General features: G+C 39.0%; 1 protein-coding gene across 2 annotated transcripts in view; it reads left to right on the top strand.

Moving 5' to 3' along the window:
• The window catches only part of cops4 (COP9 constitutive photomorphogenic homolog subunit 4 (Arabidopsis)), a 50,215-nt gene that overhangs the window by 1,525 nt on the left and 28,352 nt on the right, over positions 1 to 20,338 (top strand). For both annotated transcript variants that reach the window (XM_039758823.1, XM_039758822.1), the window contains exon 2: positions 18,293 to 18,372. In XM_039758823.1, coding sequence (XP_039614757.1) covers positions 18,293 to 18,372 — 80 coding nt within the window. The remainder of the gene's footprint in view (positions 1 to 18,292; positions 18,373 to 20,338) is intronic.

The raw sequence follows: 20,338 nt of genomic DNA, 5'->3' as shown, positions 1-20,338 counted from the left end.
AGATAGTTAGAAATAATTTCTATTTTGAGCTTATAAAAATTCAAAAATATTTTATTTCATCATTCTTTCTGAATAAAATTGTAGTCCATGGTTGTTTGGTTAGGGATGGATTTGATGAGGGAGATGGTATTCACATTGCACTCTTTGCTCAAAAAAGATGAAAAGGGATTGTGGACAATAACATAAACATCAATAATATAGGTTTGCTAAACACCATAGAACTAAAAGTATTAAACTAAATTTGCTTCACATTAAAATAAAGGATAATTTGTTTGAGAAAATTGTGTTACAGTAGAGTCTCGCTTATCCAACATTCCGTATTATCCAACATCTCACCGCAAAAAAAAAAAAAATGCATCAGTTGGCAAAAAGAACTGCAAGTTGTGAGTGTAGTCTAGTTTTTGTTGCTCCCGACTCTACCACAGCTAATTACAGTGGAACCTCGGTTTGCGAGCATAATTTTTGCGAGCATAATTCAATCTGGAAATGTGCTCGCAGTCCAAAGCACTCGTACAGTATATCAATGCGAATTTCCCTATAAGAAATACTGGAAACTCAGATGATTTGTTCCACAACACAAAACTATTCATATAAAAATGATTAATACAAAATATAAAGTAAAAATACATAAAGCAAATTAACCTGTACTTTACCTTTAAAAAGAATCATGGCTGGTGTGAGTGAGTTTCTAAACTCTTGTGGGATTCCACCCAACGGGACGACGCGCAGAAGAGCATCCCAAAGCAATCGCAGTCTCCCAGCGCTGTAGCAGTTCACCATAAAAGTGAATCCGAAAAGATCGAGGACATGCTATAAGCATCTGCCGTCGATGGATGATACAAAGAGCAAGGAACATTATAAATGCGCAGGGCACAGTATTACTTTCCCCCCGACCCTGCCTGACTGCTGTGTCTAACATAGTTTGATGTTTAATTGGCTTTTTCTTAACACTTGCCATTATCCAACATTTTCGCTTATCTGATGTTCTGCCGGCCCATTTATGTCGAATAAGCGAGACTCTAGTGTATATGTATTTAAGAGGAGAACCACAATGATGGCAGTGGTTAATACTGCAGCTTTTCAGATCCATTATCCTAAACTTCAGTCTTTTTGTGCCTGGTTGTTGACCATGTGGAGTTTGCATATTCTCCTGCATCTTCTGCAGTTTTTCTTTCATTTAATTGGCAGTTTCATGAGTTAGCCAAAGGGGATTCATAAACCAGTGAGTTTCTTTGTGCCGGTCCCAAGCCCGGATAAATGGGGAGGGTTAGGTCAGGAAGGGCATCTGGTGCCCTTTGCCAAATCACTATGCGAAGAACAATACACATTTCCATACTGGATTGGTCGAGCCCCAGGTTAACAACGAAATTGGGCTACTGTTGGCCGAAGAAGATTGGGGAGATGTGTCCGGAGGCAGGAGGAGAGGAGGAAGTTAAAGAGAGTGTAACTGAGGGTAGGAGCTTTGAATGCTGGCAGTATGACTAGTAAGGGGAGAGAGTCAGCAGATATGATGGAGAGAAGGAATGTTGATATATTGTGCATGCAAGAGACTAAATGGAAGGGGAGTAAGGCCAGGTGGATAGGAGGTGGATTCAAATTGTTTTAACATGGTGTGGGTTAGGGCTGCAACAATTAGTTGACGTAATTGACGACGTCGACTACAAAAAATCTTTAACACAGATTTTCTATTGTTGATGCATTATAAACAGAACCTTCAGTAGAGGCTCCAGTCACAAAGAACCACATTGGTTTTTGTAACTGCAATGCACTACATGAACGTCTGGCAGTATCATTTGTTGTTTGTCAAGACTGCACACAGTCCTACCAATGAAGAAGAATTTAGAGGAAAATAAATGTGGTTGCAATGGTGAGTCGGAGGGGGGGGTTAGGTGATGGAAAAAATTGAGACAGAAACTTTCTAAAGTGAGGGAGCACTTCACTGAAAAAGAAAAAAAAATTGAATGCAGATAATGCAAAGCGGAGCTTTCTTTTCATGGCAGCACCACCGCAATGCATTAGCATCTGAAACGAAAGCATCCTGGTGATGTGATGCTGCCATCTCTTGAGAATTTATGCTGGCGCTGTTAGTTATTTAGTTGGGGTCAGATCAATAAGGGAGGGAGAGCGTGAACGAGACTGGGAAAATAAAAGTGAAAAAAGCTAACTTTTACAAGTAACAAATTTACACCTGATCTGTTCGTTTTCAAATAATATTGCATTAGTGCAATGATGTTTTCTGATTGGTACTATTCAGGTCATACAATGATCTCTTCATAATGTCACATATATTTGTCTCTTTCTTTTTTTTTTTCCCCCCGGTGTTGCACGCTTACACCAGAAGACATGAGCTTATTCAGTGCTAGCAGGAACACGCAGGTAGCCTGTTGCTTGTGCTATAACAAGCTTGAGCTGGCGGCAATCAAAGCACATGTACTGTGCAAGGCATGTACGGGGTCCACTGAGAAAAAAAGAGCGTTCATGGATCACTTTGCAGAGGAACGTTCTTTACTCTGCATGTCCTGGAGTCCTGTGCAGACTGGGCAAGATCAGGGCGAAAAAAAACGCGGTCACTGATTACAACCGCAAGAAGGTACGCAAATGAATATGAATAATGTTGCATCCGTGCCACAATGTTTTCCGAAATGTACTATAAGGTCATAAAATGAATAATTCCAAATATCAATCAATCAATCAACATTTATTTATATAGCACATATTCATACAAAAAAATGTAGCTCAAAGTGCAAATATCATATATACCCATGTCTCTGTTTTTTTGTTAGTGTGGCTTTGACATCACGGATCATAAGACGCATACTAATTCAGCGTAAGCAGGAACACTCAATAAAATTGAGTAAAAAAATCAAGTGACAATAAGATACGAATAAGGCAGATTAGCCAGCGTTTGTGTGTCAGCTTTTATCCATCCAGATCAGAGAATTTCCAGTTCGATTGTCTCAAAACACCACTCACATCTACAATTATTCCCAGTTTCAGATAAAAAGTAACAGCGTCAGATCCCTGGGGGGATGGGCCAGTAGTATGGATCGTGACTGAGAGAATAAAAGTAAAAAAAAAAAAAAAAAGTTAACTTTTACAAGTACTATACATTTACAGTGGCTGTTACAGATGCAAATCAAATATATGTGTTTGTTGTATAATATTAACAATAAGAGCAACTCACTACTCAAAATGGTAAATATACAAGGCAGTCAGGATTAAACTGGAGGACTCTTCATTGTAAGTCAGCAATTCCTATCGCTGCACCATGGAAGCTATTGTATCGTCCTTGATCCTTTTGTGAAAGTGTTTATTTGATCTTTGCACTTCAGACTTTACCCATTATATAGTTTATGTCTACATTTTGTCATTTATTACTAAAATATGAAAACATTTCAGTTTTAACTATGTATTTTTTGGCTAAGTTAAATGCACTTTTTTTTGTTTAAAGACTATGTGCACTTTAGTTAGTATTGTTTAATGTATTTCTTTTTTATTGTGACGGTCACACTAATATAAAAACATCTGATTATTTTTAAATTCATATGTTTCACTGGTTGTTGTTTTAATTTGATTATTATTAATTTTGATTGTGTTAATGCAGAGACATCAGGGTGACATTCACAGGTTGATAGACGTGAGCAGATGAGGTAAGACATGCACTGGAGCCCAGAACAGGATGTGCAACCACAGGTCGCAGGCATCAATAAAGTCAGGGATGAAATAATTGTGACTAATCAAAAAATAAATTAAACGATTAGTCAACTACCAAAGTAATCATTAGTTGCAGCCCTAGTGTGGATAGGAGGAGAAATGGAGTAGGGGTTATTCTGAAGGAACAGTAAGTCAAGAGTGTTTTGGAGGTGAAAAGAGTGTCAGGCAGAGTAATGATTATAAAGCTAGAAATTGGAGGTGTGAAGATGAATGCTGTTAGTGCATATGCCCCACAAGTTGGGTGTGCAATGGATAAGAGAGAACATTTTTGGAGTGAGTTGGATGAAGTGATGAACAGTGTACCCAAGGGACAGAAAGTGGTGATTGGAGCGGATTTCAATGGACATGTTGGTGAAGGGAACAGAGGAGATGAGGAGGTGATGGGTAGTTATGGTGTCAAGGAGAGAAATGAAGAAGGTCAGGGGATAGTGGATTTTGCCAAAAGGATGGACATGGCTGTGGTGAATACATATTTTAAGAAGAGGCAGGAACATAGGGTTACGTACAAGAGTGGAGGAAGATGCACACAGGTAGATGACTCTTCTGCATAGGATGTAAATCTGAAGGAGACTGAAGACTACAAAGTGGTGGCAGGGGAAAGTGTAGTTAAGCAGCATAGGATTGTGGTCTGTAGGATGAGGTTGGAGATCAAGAAGAGGAAGAGAGGAATAGCAGAGCCAAGGTTTAAGTGATGGAAGTTAGAAAAAGGAAGACTGCAAAGTTGAGTTTAGGGAGTAGGTAAGACACGCACTTGGTGGCAGTGAAGAGTTACCAGACAGTTGGGAAACTATAGGGTGGTCCAGATCTGATAATGCAATTTTCATTAAGCTATAACTTAAGTTTATTTAGAAAATCACCCGAAAAATCCTGGACCATCGAGAAGTATGCGAACTGATGACATGAAGAATCGTCTCCGCACCGAACTAGAATCGTCTTCGAGCCAGACTGGAATTGTCCGCGCATAAATCAAAATCATCCAGATGACTTGGATCTGCATAATTAGATCTGGACCACCCTGTATAGCAGATGTAGTAAGGGTGTGTGACGATGTGGGTTCTGGCTCCACACTCCCTTTGATGTTGGAAGCACTTGAACCCAACACCGTCGATAATGTTGCCGAATGAGCTAGTCAATGGAGGCAAATTACTGAGCAAGGGGAAGGTAGAAAGTGCAAAAGTGCTTTTATTTAAAACAGTCAACAAAAACAAAAACAGTGTTCAAATAAATAGTGCAGTTCTTCAAATTCATTAAATAAATAATCCATAAAAAGAACGTGGAGTAAAACCAATAAATAGAAAAAAACAATCCTTTAAAACCAGAGGTTAAAATCTTTTTAGGAAGCAGTCTTAAAACCATCAACAAATACGGTGCTCTTCTGTTAGCGTCTCACCTGCTTATCCCGTATGGGCCAAGCAGCAGGCAAGACGCTCTCTACAGCTGCCCTCCTCAAACACACGCAAGACTGGAGACCTCCCGATCCCTGGCTTCGGTTTGGCTCTCATCCCAGCCTCGAGACTTGGACTCCTTGGTCTCCAGGACGCTCACACCAAGGACTGCCACTCCAAGCCTCCCGACTTCCGCTGCCTTTCTGCGGCCTTCTGCGGCTCGTCGCTTTCACCTTGGTCACTCCCGCTACCTGCTCGCTCAGCGAGCGACATCAACACAAACACGGGTGTCGGCCTAACACCCAGCTTCCATGCAGCTGTCCACGAGCGCCATTCGCCGACGCCCGCCGCTCTCGCGGCTCTCTCCCTCTCACCGACCTGCTTCCTCTCCTGCTCCCGATAACCTCCGTCCTCTCCTTTCCTTTCTCTCTCCGATCGTTTCTTTCTCTCTCCCTAAAACCGACTCGCGCTTCTTTTAAAAACGTGAGGGGCCATCTCAGCTGCAGCATTAGCCACGGGAGCAATCACGAATGTGGGCAGTTCCTCACCTGTGCACACGGTGAGAAACGCCCACATCGACGACTGCCCCGCGGCTCGCTATAACAACGCCCCCTCACGGCCGCCTGGGTGCGATGATTATTTATTTAAAATCAATGGCCTTTTCTCCACGAGCTGTGGACCCATAACACCACAGGGTGACAGCAAGAAGGGTGCTTGGCGTGACATCTGGACAGAGGAAGGAGGAAAAGGTTACCTGGTGGTGGAATGGGGAGGTACAAGAGTATACTGAGGAAGAGGATGGCAAAGAAAAAGTGGGATAGTCCGAGAGATACAGAAAGTAGACAAAAGTTCATGGAGAAAAGTAGACAACAGAGAGGTAGCAAAGGCTAAAGAAAAGGCGTATGATGAGTTGTATGAGAGGCTGGACACTAAGGAGTTAGAAAAGAACCTGTATCGATTGGCTAGACAGGGGAACTGAGCTGGGAAAGATGTGCAGCAGGTTAGGGTAATAAAGGATAAAGATGAAAACATACTCACAAGTGAGGAGAGTGTGTTGAGCAGATGGAAAGAGTACTTTGAGAGGCTGATGAATGAAGAGAGAGAGTGAGAGATGAGATTGGATGATGTGGAAATAGTGAATCAGGAAGTGCAACGGATTAGCAAGGAGGAAGTAAGGACACCTATGAAGAGGATGAAAAATGGAAAGGCTGTTGGTCCAGATGACATACCTATGGAAGCATGGAGGTGTTTAGGAGAGATGGGAGTGGAGTTTTTAACCAGACTGTTTAATGGAATCTTGGAAAGTGAGAGGATGCCTGAGGAGTGGAGAAGGAGGGTACTAGTGCTGAAATCTATACTAATAAAAGGCAAAGCCCTCACTGACTGACTCACTCACTCACTGACTGACTCATCACTAATTCTTCAAGTTCCCATGTGGGTAGAAGGCTGAAATTTGGCAGGCTCATTCCTTATAGCTTCCTTACAAAAGTTGGTCAGGTTTCATTTCGAAATTCTACGCGTAATGGTCATAACTGGAAGCTAATTTTTCTCCATATACTGTAATGGATTTGAACTGGATGGCCGTGGGGGCGGAGTTTCGTGTGACATCATCACGCCTCCTACGTAAGTACGTAGAGAACAAGGAAGACCTCCAAACAGCGCTGAACAGCGCTTAAAATGCTTTCTACATTGGTTCCAGATTCTAAGTGAGTGGAGCACAATTGGGTTATTAGTGTATTGCCGATAACGTGTGTTTATTGCAGCGCAGAGCAGGGAATACAAAGAAGTACTGCAGGATTTTACTTCTATTGCAGTCCATGCCTGTGTATGTTCTTCTATTTGTGTCCAGGCTCTTATCGCCTGTATATTTGCCGCCCAGTAATAAAACTGGAAGTTAGGTAGAGCCATGCTGCCTTCTGCCTTTTTGTCTTTGTAGGGTCGCTCTTTTGATGCGTGTTTTGAATTCCAAATAAATGAGGTTATTGTTGAATCTAATTGGTTAAAGAATGATTTATTAATGTATATTGGGATGTTTTGAAATAAAAAAAGGAGCTTAGGAAGAATATTCATCTTAACAGTGTTAATTCTTCCAGCTAGTGTGAGATGAAGGGTTGACCATCTATGCAAGTCTTGTTTAATTTTTTCCATGCAGACGACAAAATTTTGTTGATATAGAGCTTTATGTTTACTTGTGATGTTTACCCCAAGGTATTTAAACTGTTCTGCAATGATAAAAGGTAGGGTGTCTAATCTAATATTATATGCTTGAGAATTCACTGGAAAGAGTACACTTTTATTCAGATTAATTCTGAGACCAGAGATCTTTTGAAATTCTGTGAGTGCTGCTAAGACTGCAGGCACAGAATTTTCTGGGTCTGATATATACAGTACCATATCATCTGCATATAATGAGATTTTCTGTTCCAGTCCTTCTCTGCTAATCCCCTTTATCTGATCAGTATTTCGACAATGTATTGCCAGTGGTTCAATGGCAATGCAAACAGCAGCGGTGACAAAGGGCATCCTTGTCATGTGCCACGCTCTAGTTTAAAGTAGTCTGAGCAAATGTTATTGATGCAAACTGAAGCTTCTGGGTTAGTATACAGTAATTTAATCCATGCACAAATGTTCGGGCCAAACCCAAACTTCTCCAATATAGTAAAAAGGTATTTCCATTCAATCATGTCGAATGCTTTTTCTGCATCCAATGATAATAATATTTCTGGGGTGTTTGATTTAGTTGGTGAGTATATTACATTAAACAGGCGTGAAGATTTGAAGATAAGTGTCGGCCCCTAATAAATCCAGTTTAGTCTTGTGATATTACCGAGGGAGCACTTTCTCCATCCTTCTAGCTATGATTTTAGAGAGTATTTTAACGTCGTTATTCAGAAGTGAAATTGGTCTGTATGATGCACATTGTAATAAGTCCTTATTTTGTTTTGGAAAGACAGTGATTAATGCTTGGCGAAAGGTTTGTGGAAGAAATTGGTTATCTCTGGCTTCTGTAAATGTTGCTAATAGGAGGGGAGCTAGCTGAGCGGAGAATTTCTTGTAAAACTCTGCAGGGTAGCCGTCAGGGCCTGCTGCTTTTCCACCTTGGAGTGACTTTATAGCATCCAGTAATTCTGATAATGCCAGAGGTTTATCAAGTTCCTCCACACTAAAAGCGCCAATTTGTGGTATCTGTAACGTATCCAGAAATGCATTAGATTGTATATTGTCTTCTTTAAACTCAGTAGTATATAGGGATTTATGGTAGTCTCTGAAAGTGTACATTATATTTTTGTGTTCGATGATTTTATCTCCGTTCGTGTTAGTGATTACCGAGATTGCGTTGCGTACATCTTGCTTGTGAATTTGTTGCGCTAAAAGCTTATTAGCTTTCTCTTTATTTTGTATAAATTCCTTATCATCAACATTAGGTGCATAAACATTTATCAAAATCATTTTACAGTTAGATAAGTCTCCCATGACCATTACATATCTCCCTTCAGGATCCAATACTACATCTGATGCTACAAATGGTACTGTTCTATGTATGAGAATTCCCACCCTCTAGTTTTCTTTGTAAAACTAGAATGGAACATTTGGCCAGTCCAGTCTTTTTGCAGCCGGAACTGATCCTTGCTTAGTAAGTGGGTTTCCTGTAAAAATACTATTTTAGCATTTAGACCTGTTAGGTAAGAAAGTACTTTTTCTCTTTAATTCGTGATTCAGGCCTTTAACATTCCAGCTTACGAAGTTAACTGTCCCATCATGGAGACACTGATTCTGAGTTTTTGATGTCATTTTATAGTCTTAACTGGAAGTGAAATAGTTTAGGTCTTAATTTCCTATTTCCCCAAGAGTTGTTGCCATGCAGCTTATTATTACGTTGATAGTTATAATTATAAAGATTGAGATGATAGATTAGGTATAGATCCAGCCTGCTCTCTTTCTCTTCCCCCCTTAGCAATAATAGCAATAACAGTAAACCAAGGGTATGATATTGAACAGTCTCATTTAGGGTACACATGAAATAATTAGAAAAGAAAGAGAAAAAAAAAAGTCAGAAAACGTAATTAAGCACAATAAAACATAAACATATAGCGCCCTAGTAATACTAAGTAATAATAAGAATATATGAGAATATATGCTGATAAAAAACCCGTATTTTAAAACAAATAGATCAGACAGTAGATTATTAATCCTAGCATTATCATTTACCGCCATGACTCACAATTATGTATCAGAATAGTCCCGGGATCAGCTTTCTTAATTCATTTTCTGCTTCTTCCTTGCTAGCGAAGACATAGAAATGCCCTTGCCATTCCACTTTCAGTTTTGCCGGATACAGGAGGCTATATTTGACACTGGCTTGCTGTAGCCGCTGTTTAATATTATAGAAGGCTGCGCGTTTAATAGCTGTTGCTGGAGAGAAGTCAGGGAAGATACGAATGTGTTTTTTTTCATATATAATATCTTCCTTGTTTCTGAGGAGTGCCATCACCTCTAGCTTAAATGATAATCGTTCAAAATGAACTATAAAAGATCTTGGTCGGGGTCTGATGGTGTTTGATCCGCGTACGCAGTAAGCCGCTGCTATCTCAGAATCGCCCCCGATTATTTTAGAAAAAAGTTCAGCTGCGAATTTCACAGGGTTTGAACTTTCGATTCTCCGCAGACCTTCAATTCTGACATTATACCTTCTACTCCCATCTTCTAAAGCAGCCAGTCTGTCTCCAAGTTTTTCTCCGAGTTTTTTACATTTGGAACTGACATTTACTGCTCTTTCCTCGGCACTGGCAGCTGAATGTTCTGCCATTTCGATCCGATTCGTGAATGTCTCCTTAAGATGCTCCAATTGATCAGCAAGCGTGCTCAGTTTAACCGAAGTTTTTCTGAATGCGCTCTTCAATTTTACCCAGCACCTGTCGAAGCTCGAGTTGTACCTCTTGACGCCGCCTTTCAATTGCCTGTTGGAATTCATGTCGCAGCCATTCATTGGCCTGTTTCATCTCCTGTTTCAATTCCTGTTTCAGTCTCTCAAGTGCCTTTGCTGTTGCTTTCTCATTAGCCTTCTCGCTTTTCTTTATATCGTGCGTGAGCTCAGCGAGCAACACTTTCAGTTCAGATAGCTCAATTGTGCCTACTTGTACCGTAGATGAAGCAGCAGACTTTGCTGAAGCCGGTATCCCCGCTGCTCCAGTCCCGTGTAATTGCGTAACTGAAGCCGCAGACTTCCCGGCCCTTTCCAGTTTCAGGTAATCTTCTCCAATCGGCGAGCTATCCACATCTGCACTCACGATCGCACCTTCGCTCCCCTTTTCGCTCTCAGCCGGCGACGATGTAGTGGACCGTGGTCCCGAGGAGTCTGTGCTTTCGCCCATCTGATCCAGGTCTGTATCTGATAGGCTGTATCTTGAACTGGGGCTTGCTGATCGCAGCTTGGATGTAGCTTTAGTTTTTGATTCTTTCGAACCCCCCTTCTTGCTGGCCATGTTTATATGTGCTTACATATACTGTAGCAGTCCCTCTCGGGTTGAATAAATATAGGATATCTCCGAATAATAAGCAAATAATATGAAAAATGGCACCACTGCTAGCGGAGCTCCACTTCAGACGTCCATCTCTCGCATCGGACGAGACCAACTCTTTCTTATGGTGGATTCGTGAACACTGACCTTAATTGAGGCAAGTGTGCCCTGCAGTTCTTTAGACGTTGTCCTGGGGTCTTTTGTGACCTCTCGGATGAGTCGTCTCTGCGCTCTTGGGGTTATTTTGGTCGGCCGGCCACTCCTGGGAAGGTTCACCACTGTTCCATGTTTTTACCATTTGTGGATAATGGCTCTTTACTGTGGTTCGCTGGAGTCCCAAAGCTTTAGAAATGGCTTTATAACCTTTACCAGACTGATAGATCTCAATTACTTCTGTTCTCATTTGTTCCTGAATTTCTTTGGATCTTGGCATGATGTCTTTTGAGGTGCTTTTGGTCTACTTCTCTACTTGTACTTCTTGTCATTGTCAGAATACCCGCGCTTCGCAGCGGAGAAGTAGTGTGTTAAAGAAGTAATGAAAAAGAAAAGGAAACATTTTAATAATAACGTAACATGATTGACAATGTAATTGTGTTGTCATTGTCATGAGTGTTGCTGGCACATGCGGGTATTCTGCTAGTTTAAGAATAAAAGGGATGTGCAGGACTATAGTAACCACAGGGGGATAACATTGATGAGCCACAGCATGAAGTTGTGGGAAAGAGTAGTGGAAGCTAGGTTAAGAAGTAAGGTGATGATTAGTGAGCAGTTGTATGGTTTCATGCTAATAAAGAGCACCACAGATGTGATGTTTGCTCTGAGGGTGTTGATAGAGAAGTATAGAGAAGGCCAGAAGGAGTTGCATTGCGTCTGTGGACCTGGAGAAAGCATATGACAGGGTGCCTTGAGAGGAGTTGTGGTATTGTATGAAGAAGTTGGGAGTGGCAGAGAAGTATGTAAGAGTTGTACAGGATACAGTATGTACGAGGGAAGTGTGACCACGGTGAGGTCTGCGGTTGGAGTGACGGATGCATTCAAGTTGGAGGTGGGGTTATGTCAGGGATCGGCTCTGAGCCGTTTCTTATTTGCAATGGTGATGGACAGGTTGACAGACAAGATTACACAGGGGTCCCCTTGCACTATGATGTTTGCTGATGATATTGTGATCTCTAACGATAGTAGGGAACCGGTTGAGAAGACCCTGGAGAGATGGAGATATACTGAAGAGAGAAGAGGAATGAAGGTCAGTAGGAACAAGACAGAATACATGTGTGTAAATAAGAGGGAGGTCAGTGGAATGGTGAGGATGCACGGAGTAGAGTTGGCGAAGGTGGAGGAGTTTAAATACTTGGGATCAACAGTACAGAGTAATGGGGATTATGGAAGAGAGGTGAAAAAGAGAGTGCAGGCAGGGTGGAATGGGTGGAGAAGTGTCAGGAGTGATTTGTGAAAGACAGATATCAGCAAGAGTGAAAGGGAAGGTCTACAGGACGGTAGTGAGACCAGGTATGTTATATGGGTTGGAAACGGTGGCACTGACCAGAAAGCAGGAAACAGAGCTGGTGGTAGCAGAGTTAAAGATGCTAAGATTTGCATTGGGTGTGACAAGGATGGATAGGATTAGAAATGAGTACATTAGAGGGTCAGCTCAAGTTGGACGGTTGGGAGACAAAATCAGAGAGGCGAGTTTATGTTGGTTTGGACATGTGCAGAGGAGAGATGCGGAGTATATTGGGAGAAGGATGCTAAGGATATAGCTGCCGGGGAAAAGAAAAAGAGGAAGGCCTAAGAGAAGGTTTATGGATGTGGTGAGAGAGGACATGCAGGTGATGGGTGTAACAGAACAAGATGCAGAGGACATAAAGGTATGCAAGAAGATTATCTGCTGTGCTGTTCCCTAACTGGAGCAGCCGGAAGAAGATGAAGAAGAAGTGTGCTTTTGATAAATCTGATGACTCTGTCCATGGCTGTTTACTTACCTTGTGTCTAGCGTGGCAATGTTGGGTTCAGTTGACTTTAACTTCAAACTGGAAAGAGTGGGTTTGAGAATGTTAGGGTTGTGTTACGCATTTAAACGGAGAAAATATTTTAAAGTATGTTCTATTAAAGATGTATATATTTAGCAAAGTCATGTGAGCAGAACCAAGAATGTATTAGCTGTTTTAATGACTTCTTGTCCACTTTTCATTGTAATTAATATTTCAAGACTTTAGAAAATTAGAACAATCTAGACGAGAATAGGGCATTCAACCAAACAAAGCTTGTCAGTCCTATCCACTTAATTCTTCTAAAAAATAAAATCTAGTCTAGTTTGGCAAATCCCTAAAGGCTTACTGTCTACCACGCTACTTAGTAACTTATTCCAAGTGTCTGTGGATCTCAGTGTAAAGAAAAACTTCCTAATGTTTGTTAAAAATTTACCCTTAACAAGTTTCCAACTGTATCCCCTTGTTATTTATGAACTTATTTGAAAATAACAGTCTTGATCCACTGTACTAATTCCCTTCATAATTTTAAACACTTCAGTCACATCACCTCTTAATCTTCTTTTGCTTAAACTCAAAAAGTTAAACACTTTTAACTTTTCTTCATAATTCATCTCCTGTAGCCCTGGAATGAGCCTAGTTGTACTTCTCTGGACCTTTTCTAGTGCTGCTCTGTCCTTTTTGCAGGCTGGGGACCAAAACTGCACACAGTACTCCAGATGAGGCCTCACCAATGCATTATAAAGCTTCAGCATAACCTCCTTGGATGGTACTCTATGTATCGTGCTATATAAACTAACATTCTGTTGGCCATCTTAATGGCTTCTGAACACTGTCTGATAGTGTGGAGTCCACTACGGCTCCTAAACTTGTCTCATAAAGTATACTCGCAATTTTCAGACCTCCCACCATGTATTCAGACCTAGGATTTTTACTTTCTATATGTCATACTTTACATTTACTGACATTACACTTCATCTGCCACAAATCTGCCAAGCCTGTATGCTGTCCAAGTCCCTCTGTAATGCTTTAACAGATTTCAGATTATCTGCCAATCCATCTATCTTGGTATCATCTACAAACATAACCAGCTTGTTACTTTTATTTCTGGCCTAATCATTTATATATTATAAAAATATCAGTGGCCCTAGCACTGACTTTGGTGGAACACCACTCTTAACATCAGCCAATTTTGATAGATAGATACTTTATTAATGCCAAGGGGAAATTCACAAGGTTCATAAAGTTCCTTGCACTGTCACCCTCTGTTTCCTTTGTCTGGGCCAATTCTGCACCCATCTAAAAACATCACCCTGAACTCCCACTTCATTTAGTCTGATGCTGACCCCTCATGTGACATCTAATCAAATGCTTTCTGAAAGTCCATATAAATAATATCATATGCTCCACTTTGATTATATCCTGTTGTTGCTTCCTCATAGAATTCAAACATTTTAGTGAAACATGACCATCCTCTTCTGAACTCATGCTGACTGTTCAGAAAAACTCATTTACTTGCCATGTGCTGCTCAATGTTATCCTTAATAATGTCTTCCATTAATTTTCCTGTGATGCACGTTAAGCTTACTGACCTATAGTTGCTTGGATCTGCCCAGTCACCCTTTGTATATAATGTATATATAATTTCCCCAGTGTGCAGTGACTTCCTAAAAATGTGTCAAGGGTTTATTTATGTACTCACGACCCTTCTTAAGAACTCGAGGGTAAATATTATCTGGTCCTGGTGATTTGTTTGATTTCAGCTTATTTAATCTGAGAAGTATTTCTCCCTCTACAATTTCCAAATCAATCACTACCTCCTTAGTAGTCCCATTTACCGCTGTGAACAACTCAGAAAAATGCTTATTTAGAGCATCCACTATTTCACTGTCAGGATTTTTAATTCCCTTTTACTATTCCTGATGCACTTCACCTCCTCCTTGACTGTTCTTTTACTATTAAAATATTGAAAGAATCTCTTTGGCTTGTGTCTTGCCTCATCTGTTATATTCCTCTCCAACTATCTTTTAGCCTCCCTAATATTCTTCTTAATGGTTGCCTTCATATTCTCATATTCCCTATGATTGTTTGGGTATTAGCTGCATTGTAGTTTTGATTTTAACCTTTTTGGTATGCATATACAAGTTCCTCTATAAGACACACCATTGGAAAGCATGCTTTAGAAAATGGGTGGTTGGTTACAACTACATTCTGTCTATTCTTAAGCAACAACTGTACCCAGTGACACCTAGTAATACATGCTTCACTATTTTCACATACCCAAAATGCTAACATTTTTCACACTTACTAGCCTTATTTAGTCCATAGTCATAACCTCAGCCTTCTAAGTCCCTTCTTTGTCACCAGTAAACATTATTAAGTTAAAGCCACATTATTCTTAAAACCAGATTTGCCTAAATTGCAGTAGTCTGGTGGCCTAATCTGAAATTATGTTGGTGTAGTGTTCTGACAGTGTAATATGTGAAGAGGTATTTTCAATGGTATTCATATTTCATTAATTAATTATGAGTCCACATACAGTATGAAGGGTATATTTTTATTGTTTTAGGTATTGATTTCCAAGACTTTAGTTCCACTGACTTAGTACAGTATTTAATTTTACCCATGTACTACTGGAAGTTTAACAGAAAGCAAATTATTGCTAGATGAAAAGGTGATGGTTCACTATAGCTATATATAGTAGGAGTCTTTAACAGTCATTGTGTTTTCAATATTTGTTTTCATTGGGTTGGTAAAGTCCCTTTCTTATTGTGAAATAGCATACAGGTTAATCTTATTATATTGCATGTAGTATACATACAGTGTAATATATTGCCTTTTGCCAACAGAAAAAATCTGGAGTGAAATTATAACTAAGAAGTGTATTAACTCAAAGGTACCATATTAATGCACATCACTGCTGAATTTTGTGCCACATGCTAATTATAAACTTGCAGAATTGCCTTAAAAACACAGTAAAACAAGTATTCTAATTACGGTAACCAAGAACATTAGTTAAAGGGAGTAATTTTGATTAAGAGACTGTGGGGAAAAAGTAAGTTATAAAAGTGGTTCTCTCCAATTTGGTATTGACACACCTAGTTTCGCAAATACAAAAATCAGTTATTTGTAGATGTCACAGGGAGAATGTTTGAGAAGATATCCGTACTTTCTGTAGTAAAGAATAAAATTGTAATTAATCTATTCTTGTAGTATTCTTAAATTCTTATAATATTTGATTTCATTTTAAAATCTATAGTTGGAATTAATATTTAGAAATACATATACTGTAATTCACGTGTATGGTTAAATTTATTATTTATTTATTTTTCTGGAAACTAAAGTTACAATGTGTCAGAAAATATATAAGCGAGTTGTAGGATATTAAATACTTAGCATGTGTAGAAGTGTGCCCATAAATAAAATGCTTTTTAGCGGTGGTGGTTTCAGTTATATTTTAACATATGCTCACTGCAAAACCATAATTTTCTACACTCCTTTGTTTATAAAGCTTTTTGCATACACTGCAAAGAATCCTGAATTTGTATTCAACACAAAGGACAGAAAAATTGGGAGAACATTACACTATGAGACACAGTGCACACAATAGATGAGAAGTCTACTGGTGACTTTGTACCTCTGCATTGTGATGTAGCTACAGTAGAAAGTAGTAGTACTATATATATTGACAGTGTTGTAGTGACTGGCTAAAGAAAGCTGCATTTTAACTTAAGTGGCACTCAGTTCCTCTTGATTTATTTTTTTGTGAGCTTATCTTGTACATTTTGTAGAGGTCTTCTGCCCTGTCAGTAAGGTGTTCTTGCATGCTTATATCGCAAGGAAGAGACATATGAACCTCGTGCTTGGTATTAAATCATGTAAAAAATGTTATCTTCATGCCATGTGCATAACATAAACACTACAGGCTTTTTACGCATGGAATGTCAGCACACAGCTAACCAATTCTATGGAAAGATTTAAAGCATCACACAAAGAAAGTACATACTGTACATAGAAATACCTTAACAGTTTAACAGGCTTTTGGCTTTAGAACTCTTCTTTTCACAAAGCTGCTCAATGCAGAAGAGTTAGGATGGGTTTGTTTTACTGTTTATATATAGAGAAACTGTAGTCTGATGCCTCTATTTCACTTACTGCGTGATTTTGTTGAGCTTGTTTTCTAGAAAATTGCTCAACCTTCCTGCACTGTACCTGGAAAACAGTTTATTAAATCTTTCTAGTTACCATTATATTTAACTTATGAAATAACATGTAAATGGGGATTGGGCAATGACCTTTTTTTTTTTTTTTTTTTAAATATGCTTTATTAATCCACATTGGGATTTTTTGTTTTGCATTAACTTTTGGGGGTTAGAGTTAAAAGACAGCTGTTGTGCAGTGCCGTTGGAACATTTTTTGACTCTCCTGTTTTCATTGTGTTAGTAGTAAATAAAGGAAAACTTGCAAATAATATTTGAGCAAAGATGCCCGCACGCAGGCTCTTATTGATACCTGTTAGTTTGTAAAATGTTGACAAAGCAAATTATAAAACATTGGAGTTCAATTGTAGCACAAGCTGTGCACTATCAAAATTGGAAAAAAAATTAAGATAGCAGACAGTGTTTTCTGGAGTACACAATGCTTCCAAAATCTCCCATAAGAGTAAGGTGTTCACTTCAGCTAAGCTGAAATCAATATTCATGAATCCATTATCATAAAGTTAGTATGGGAAACTGTAATCCATGGAAATGTAACAAGCATCAGACACTGGTATTTGCTTGCCTCAAGATTTCCATAATGTATCTGAATAATTCTTGATGTGTGAAATCATGTTCGATAGTTAGATGTCATAATGGTGCTGAATAATAGCAATAAGAATTGCATGTAGAGGGGCTAGAATATTTTTCTCAAATTGCATACTAAATCCATGGGTCACTAATTTAATGACTCCCAAGCAGTGGTATACAAGAAAAATGTTCACAGAAAGAAACAAAACCAAAAAATGCTTTTTTGCAGCATTGCTAACCAACCTGTTGTAAATAGTATGCGGCTTATGAGCATACCACATGAGGACATCTTTCCTCTAAAAGCCTAGAATATGATGTATTAAGAAACAGAATTTTGGATTGTATTGTAAATGGTACAAACTCAAATATTTTGAGCATATATTATCATTACATCTTTCCATCATGTAGACTGCAAGTATCCAGCAGGAAACCTGTGCATCTTTTTATTGTCTTGGTTATAAACAATTGGTGCAGTTTTCAAGTTTGTGGATTTGAAATAAAAATAAACACAAAATCTAGAGATTCTCACATACTGATGTGGGATCAGTTTGCTTTTCTTTGTCTTTTTTTGTTTAGCCTTTTGTTTTACTGTGATTGAAGTGTTTAATGGGGGACTATTGCAGTGACTGAATTGAAGGTGGGTTGAATGAGTGTCGTAGCCACTCAGGTACTATGCTGCAACTCTGTTAAAAGGCAATATTGTGCTGTACATGGCTATAGAATATCAGAAGTGATTATCATAGGCATTCAGTAACTTGAAATTTAGGCAAAAATTATAGTATTTTGGAACAAAAGTTAGAAGATGAAGCAATTATTGAAATAATTCCAGTAAAAATGTGCAAATCAGGTGAACTTTGGAATTAATTGTTTTATTTCTTTTTTTTGTTTTTTTGTTTTTACAGGTATCGACAAATTCTCGAAAAGGCTCTGCAGTTAACTGGTGCTGATCAATTGGAGTCTTTAAAGGCCTTTGTGGAAGCTAGTGAGTTTTGCTTATTGTCTTTATTTGAGTTGTGTATGTTTGTATGTTTCTGTTTTAAACTTATTTTACTCCTTCTGTTTTCACATTTGGTAATTTTTGTGTTGCTATAGTTTTATCTGAATATTTTAAGTAACCGCGTGATTAGAGGAAAACTGAGCTGTAAAGATCTGAATGTTCATTTTCCATGGATACTGCATCTTAGTGAGTTCTCTTTTGAAGTTTATTTAACATTTAGAATGTTGTAGTAATATCAGCTTTGTATTTTGCAGAGCCATAAAGAATAGGTCGATTAGTTACACACTTCAGCTGTAGCATTAAAAAGAGGTTTTGCAAGAATAGAATGGGATTTTTTCAGTCTGTATAAAATTTATTCTTAACCTTATACAATTAAGTACCTCATCATACTGTAGTTACAGAAGTTATTTGTGTTTAAATAAAAATAAATGAATAGGTTGATAGCAGCGAGTTTCTATTCTTCATAAATTAACAAATAAGCTTAGTAGATAAATAAAAAATGAGGTGTCTCATAAAATTAACTGCTTTTTTGATTGCTATTTGCCAAGCCCATCTTCCCTGCTGAATTGATGGGAAAATCTACTATAGAAACGTTCTGTAGAAAAAATGGCCATTTGTCATGCTACTTTCTGTAAAGATGGTGTCATGAAATGGAGTACTAAAACTGCTATTGAATTTATCTTGATTTTTTAACAATACATTTTTTATTGTGAGCAAGAAGTATCCCTTTTAAGATTAAAGTCTTGAACTCAGGAAAACTATTAACAGCTTAGTCCAGCTTTTTCTTTCAGCATTGTTGAAAGTGTAAAAATATAAATAAACTTAGGTTTTAAGTTTGTCACTGCTGACAGTCACATTACGCTTTGGCTTGCCTTTCCTGTAGTATTTAATTATTTTAAATAATCCCACATTACTTTGTTTTAAACACTGGCATCGAGATCTTTGGAACAATGGATTTGAAGTAATACATGGTTTGCATTTTTTATATTTGGTTAGAAACTGACACTTTCAAGGAAGTTCTTATGCCGATACAGTGCATCCGGAAAGTATTCACAGCACATTACTTTTTCCACATTTTGTTATGTTACAGCCTTATTCCAAAATGGATTAAATTAATTTTTTTCCTCAGAATTCTACACACAACACCCCATAATGACAACATGAAAAAAGTTTACTTGAGGCTTTTGCAAATTTATTAAAAATAAAAAAAACAGAGAAATCACATGTACATAAGTATTCACAGCCTTTGCTCAATACTTTGTCAAGGCACCTTTGGCAGCAATTACAGCCTCAAGTCTTTTTGAATATGATGCCACAAGCTTGGCACACCTATCCTTGGCCAGTTTTGCGAATTCCTTTTTACAGCACCTCTCAAGCTCCATCAGGTTGGATGGGAAGCGTCTTTGCACAGCCATTTTAAGATCTCTCCAGAGATGTTCAATCGGATTCAAGTCTGGGCTCTGGCTGGGCCACTCAAGGACATTCACAGAGTTGTCCTGAAGCCACTCCTTTGATATCTTGGCTGTGTGCTTAGGGTCGTTGTCCTGCTGAAAGATGAACCGTCGCCCCTGTCTGAGGTCAAGAGCACTCTGGAGCAGGTTTTCATCCAGGATGCCTCTGTACATTGCTGCAGTCATCTTTCCCTTTATCCTGACTAGTCTCCCAGTTCCTGCCACTGAAAAACATCCCCACAGCATGATGCTGCCACCACCATGCTTCACTGTAGGGATGGTATTGGCCTGGTGATGAGCGGTGCCTGGTTTCCTCTAAACGTGACGCCTGGCATTCACACCAAAGAGTTCAAACTTTGTCTCATCAGACCAGAGAATTTTGTTTCTCATGGTCTGAGTGTCCTTCAGGTGCCTTTTGGCAAACTCCAGGCGGGCTGCCATGTGCTTTTTACTAAGGAGTGGCTTCCATCTGGCCACTCTACCATACAGGTCTGATTGGT

Source organism: Polypterus senegalus, chromosome 7 (genome assembly GCF_016835505.1).
Source record: "Polypterus senegalus isolate Bchr_013 chromosome 7, ASM1683550v1, whole genome shotgun sequence".
NCBI classification, from domain to species: Eukaryota; Metazoa; Chordata; class Cladistia; order Polypteriformes; family Polypteridae; genus Polypterus; species Polypterus senegalus.
Note: the sequence above shows the minus strand (reverse complement) of the source record. Positions and strands in the feature narration are given on the sequence as shown.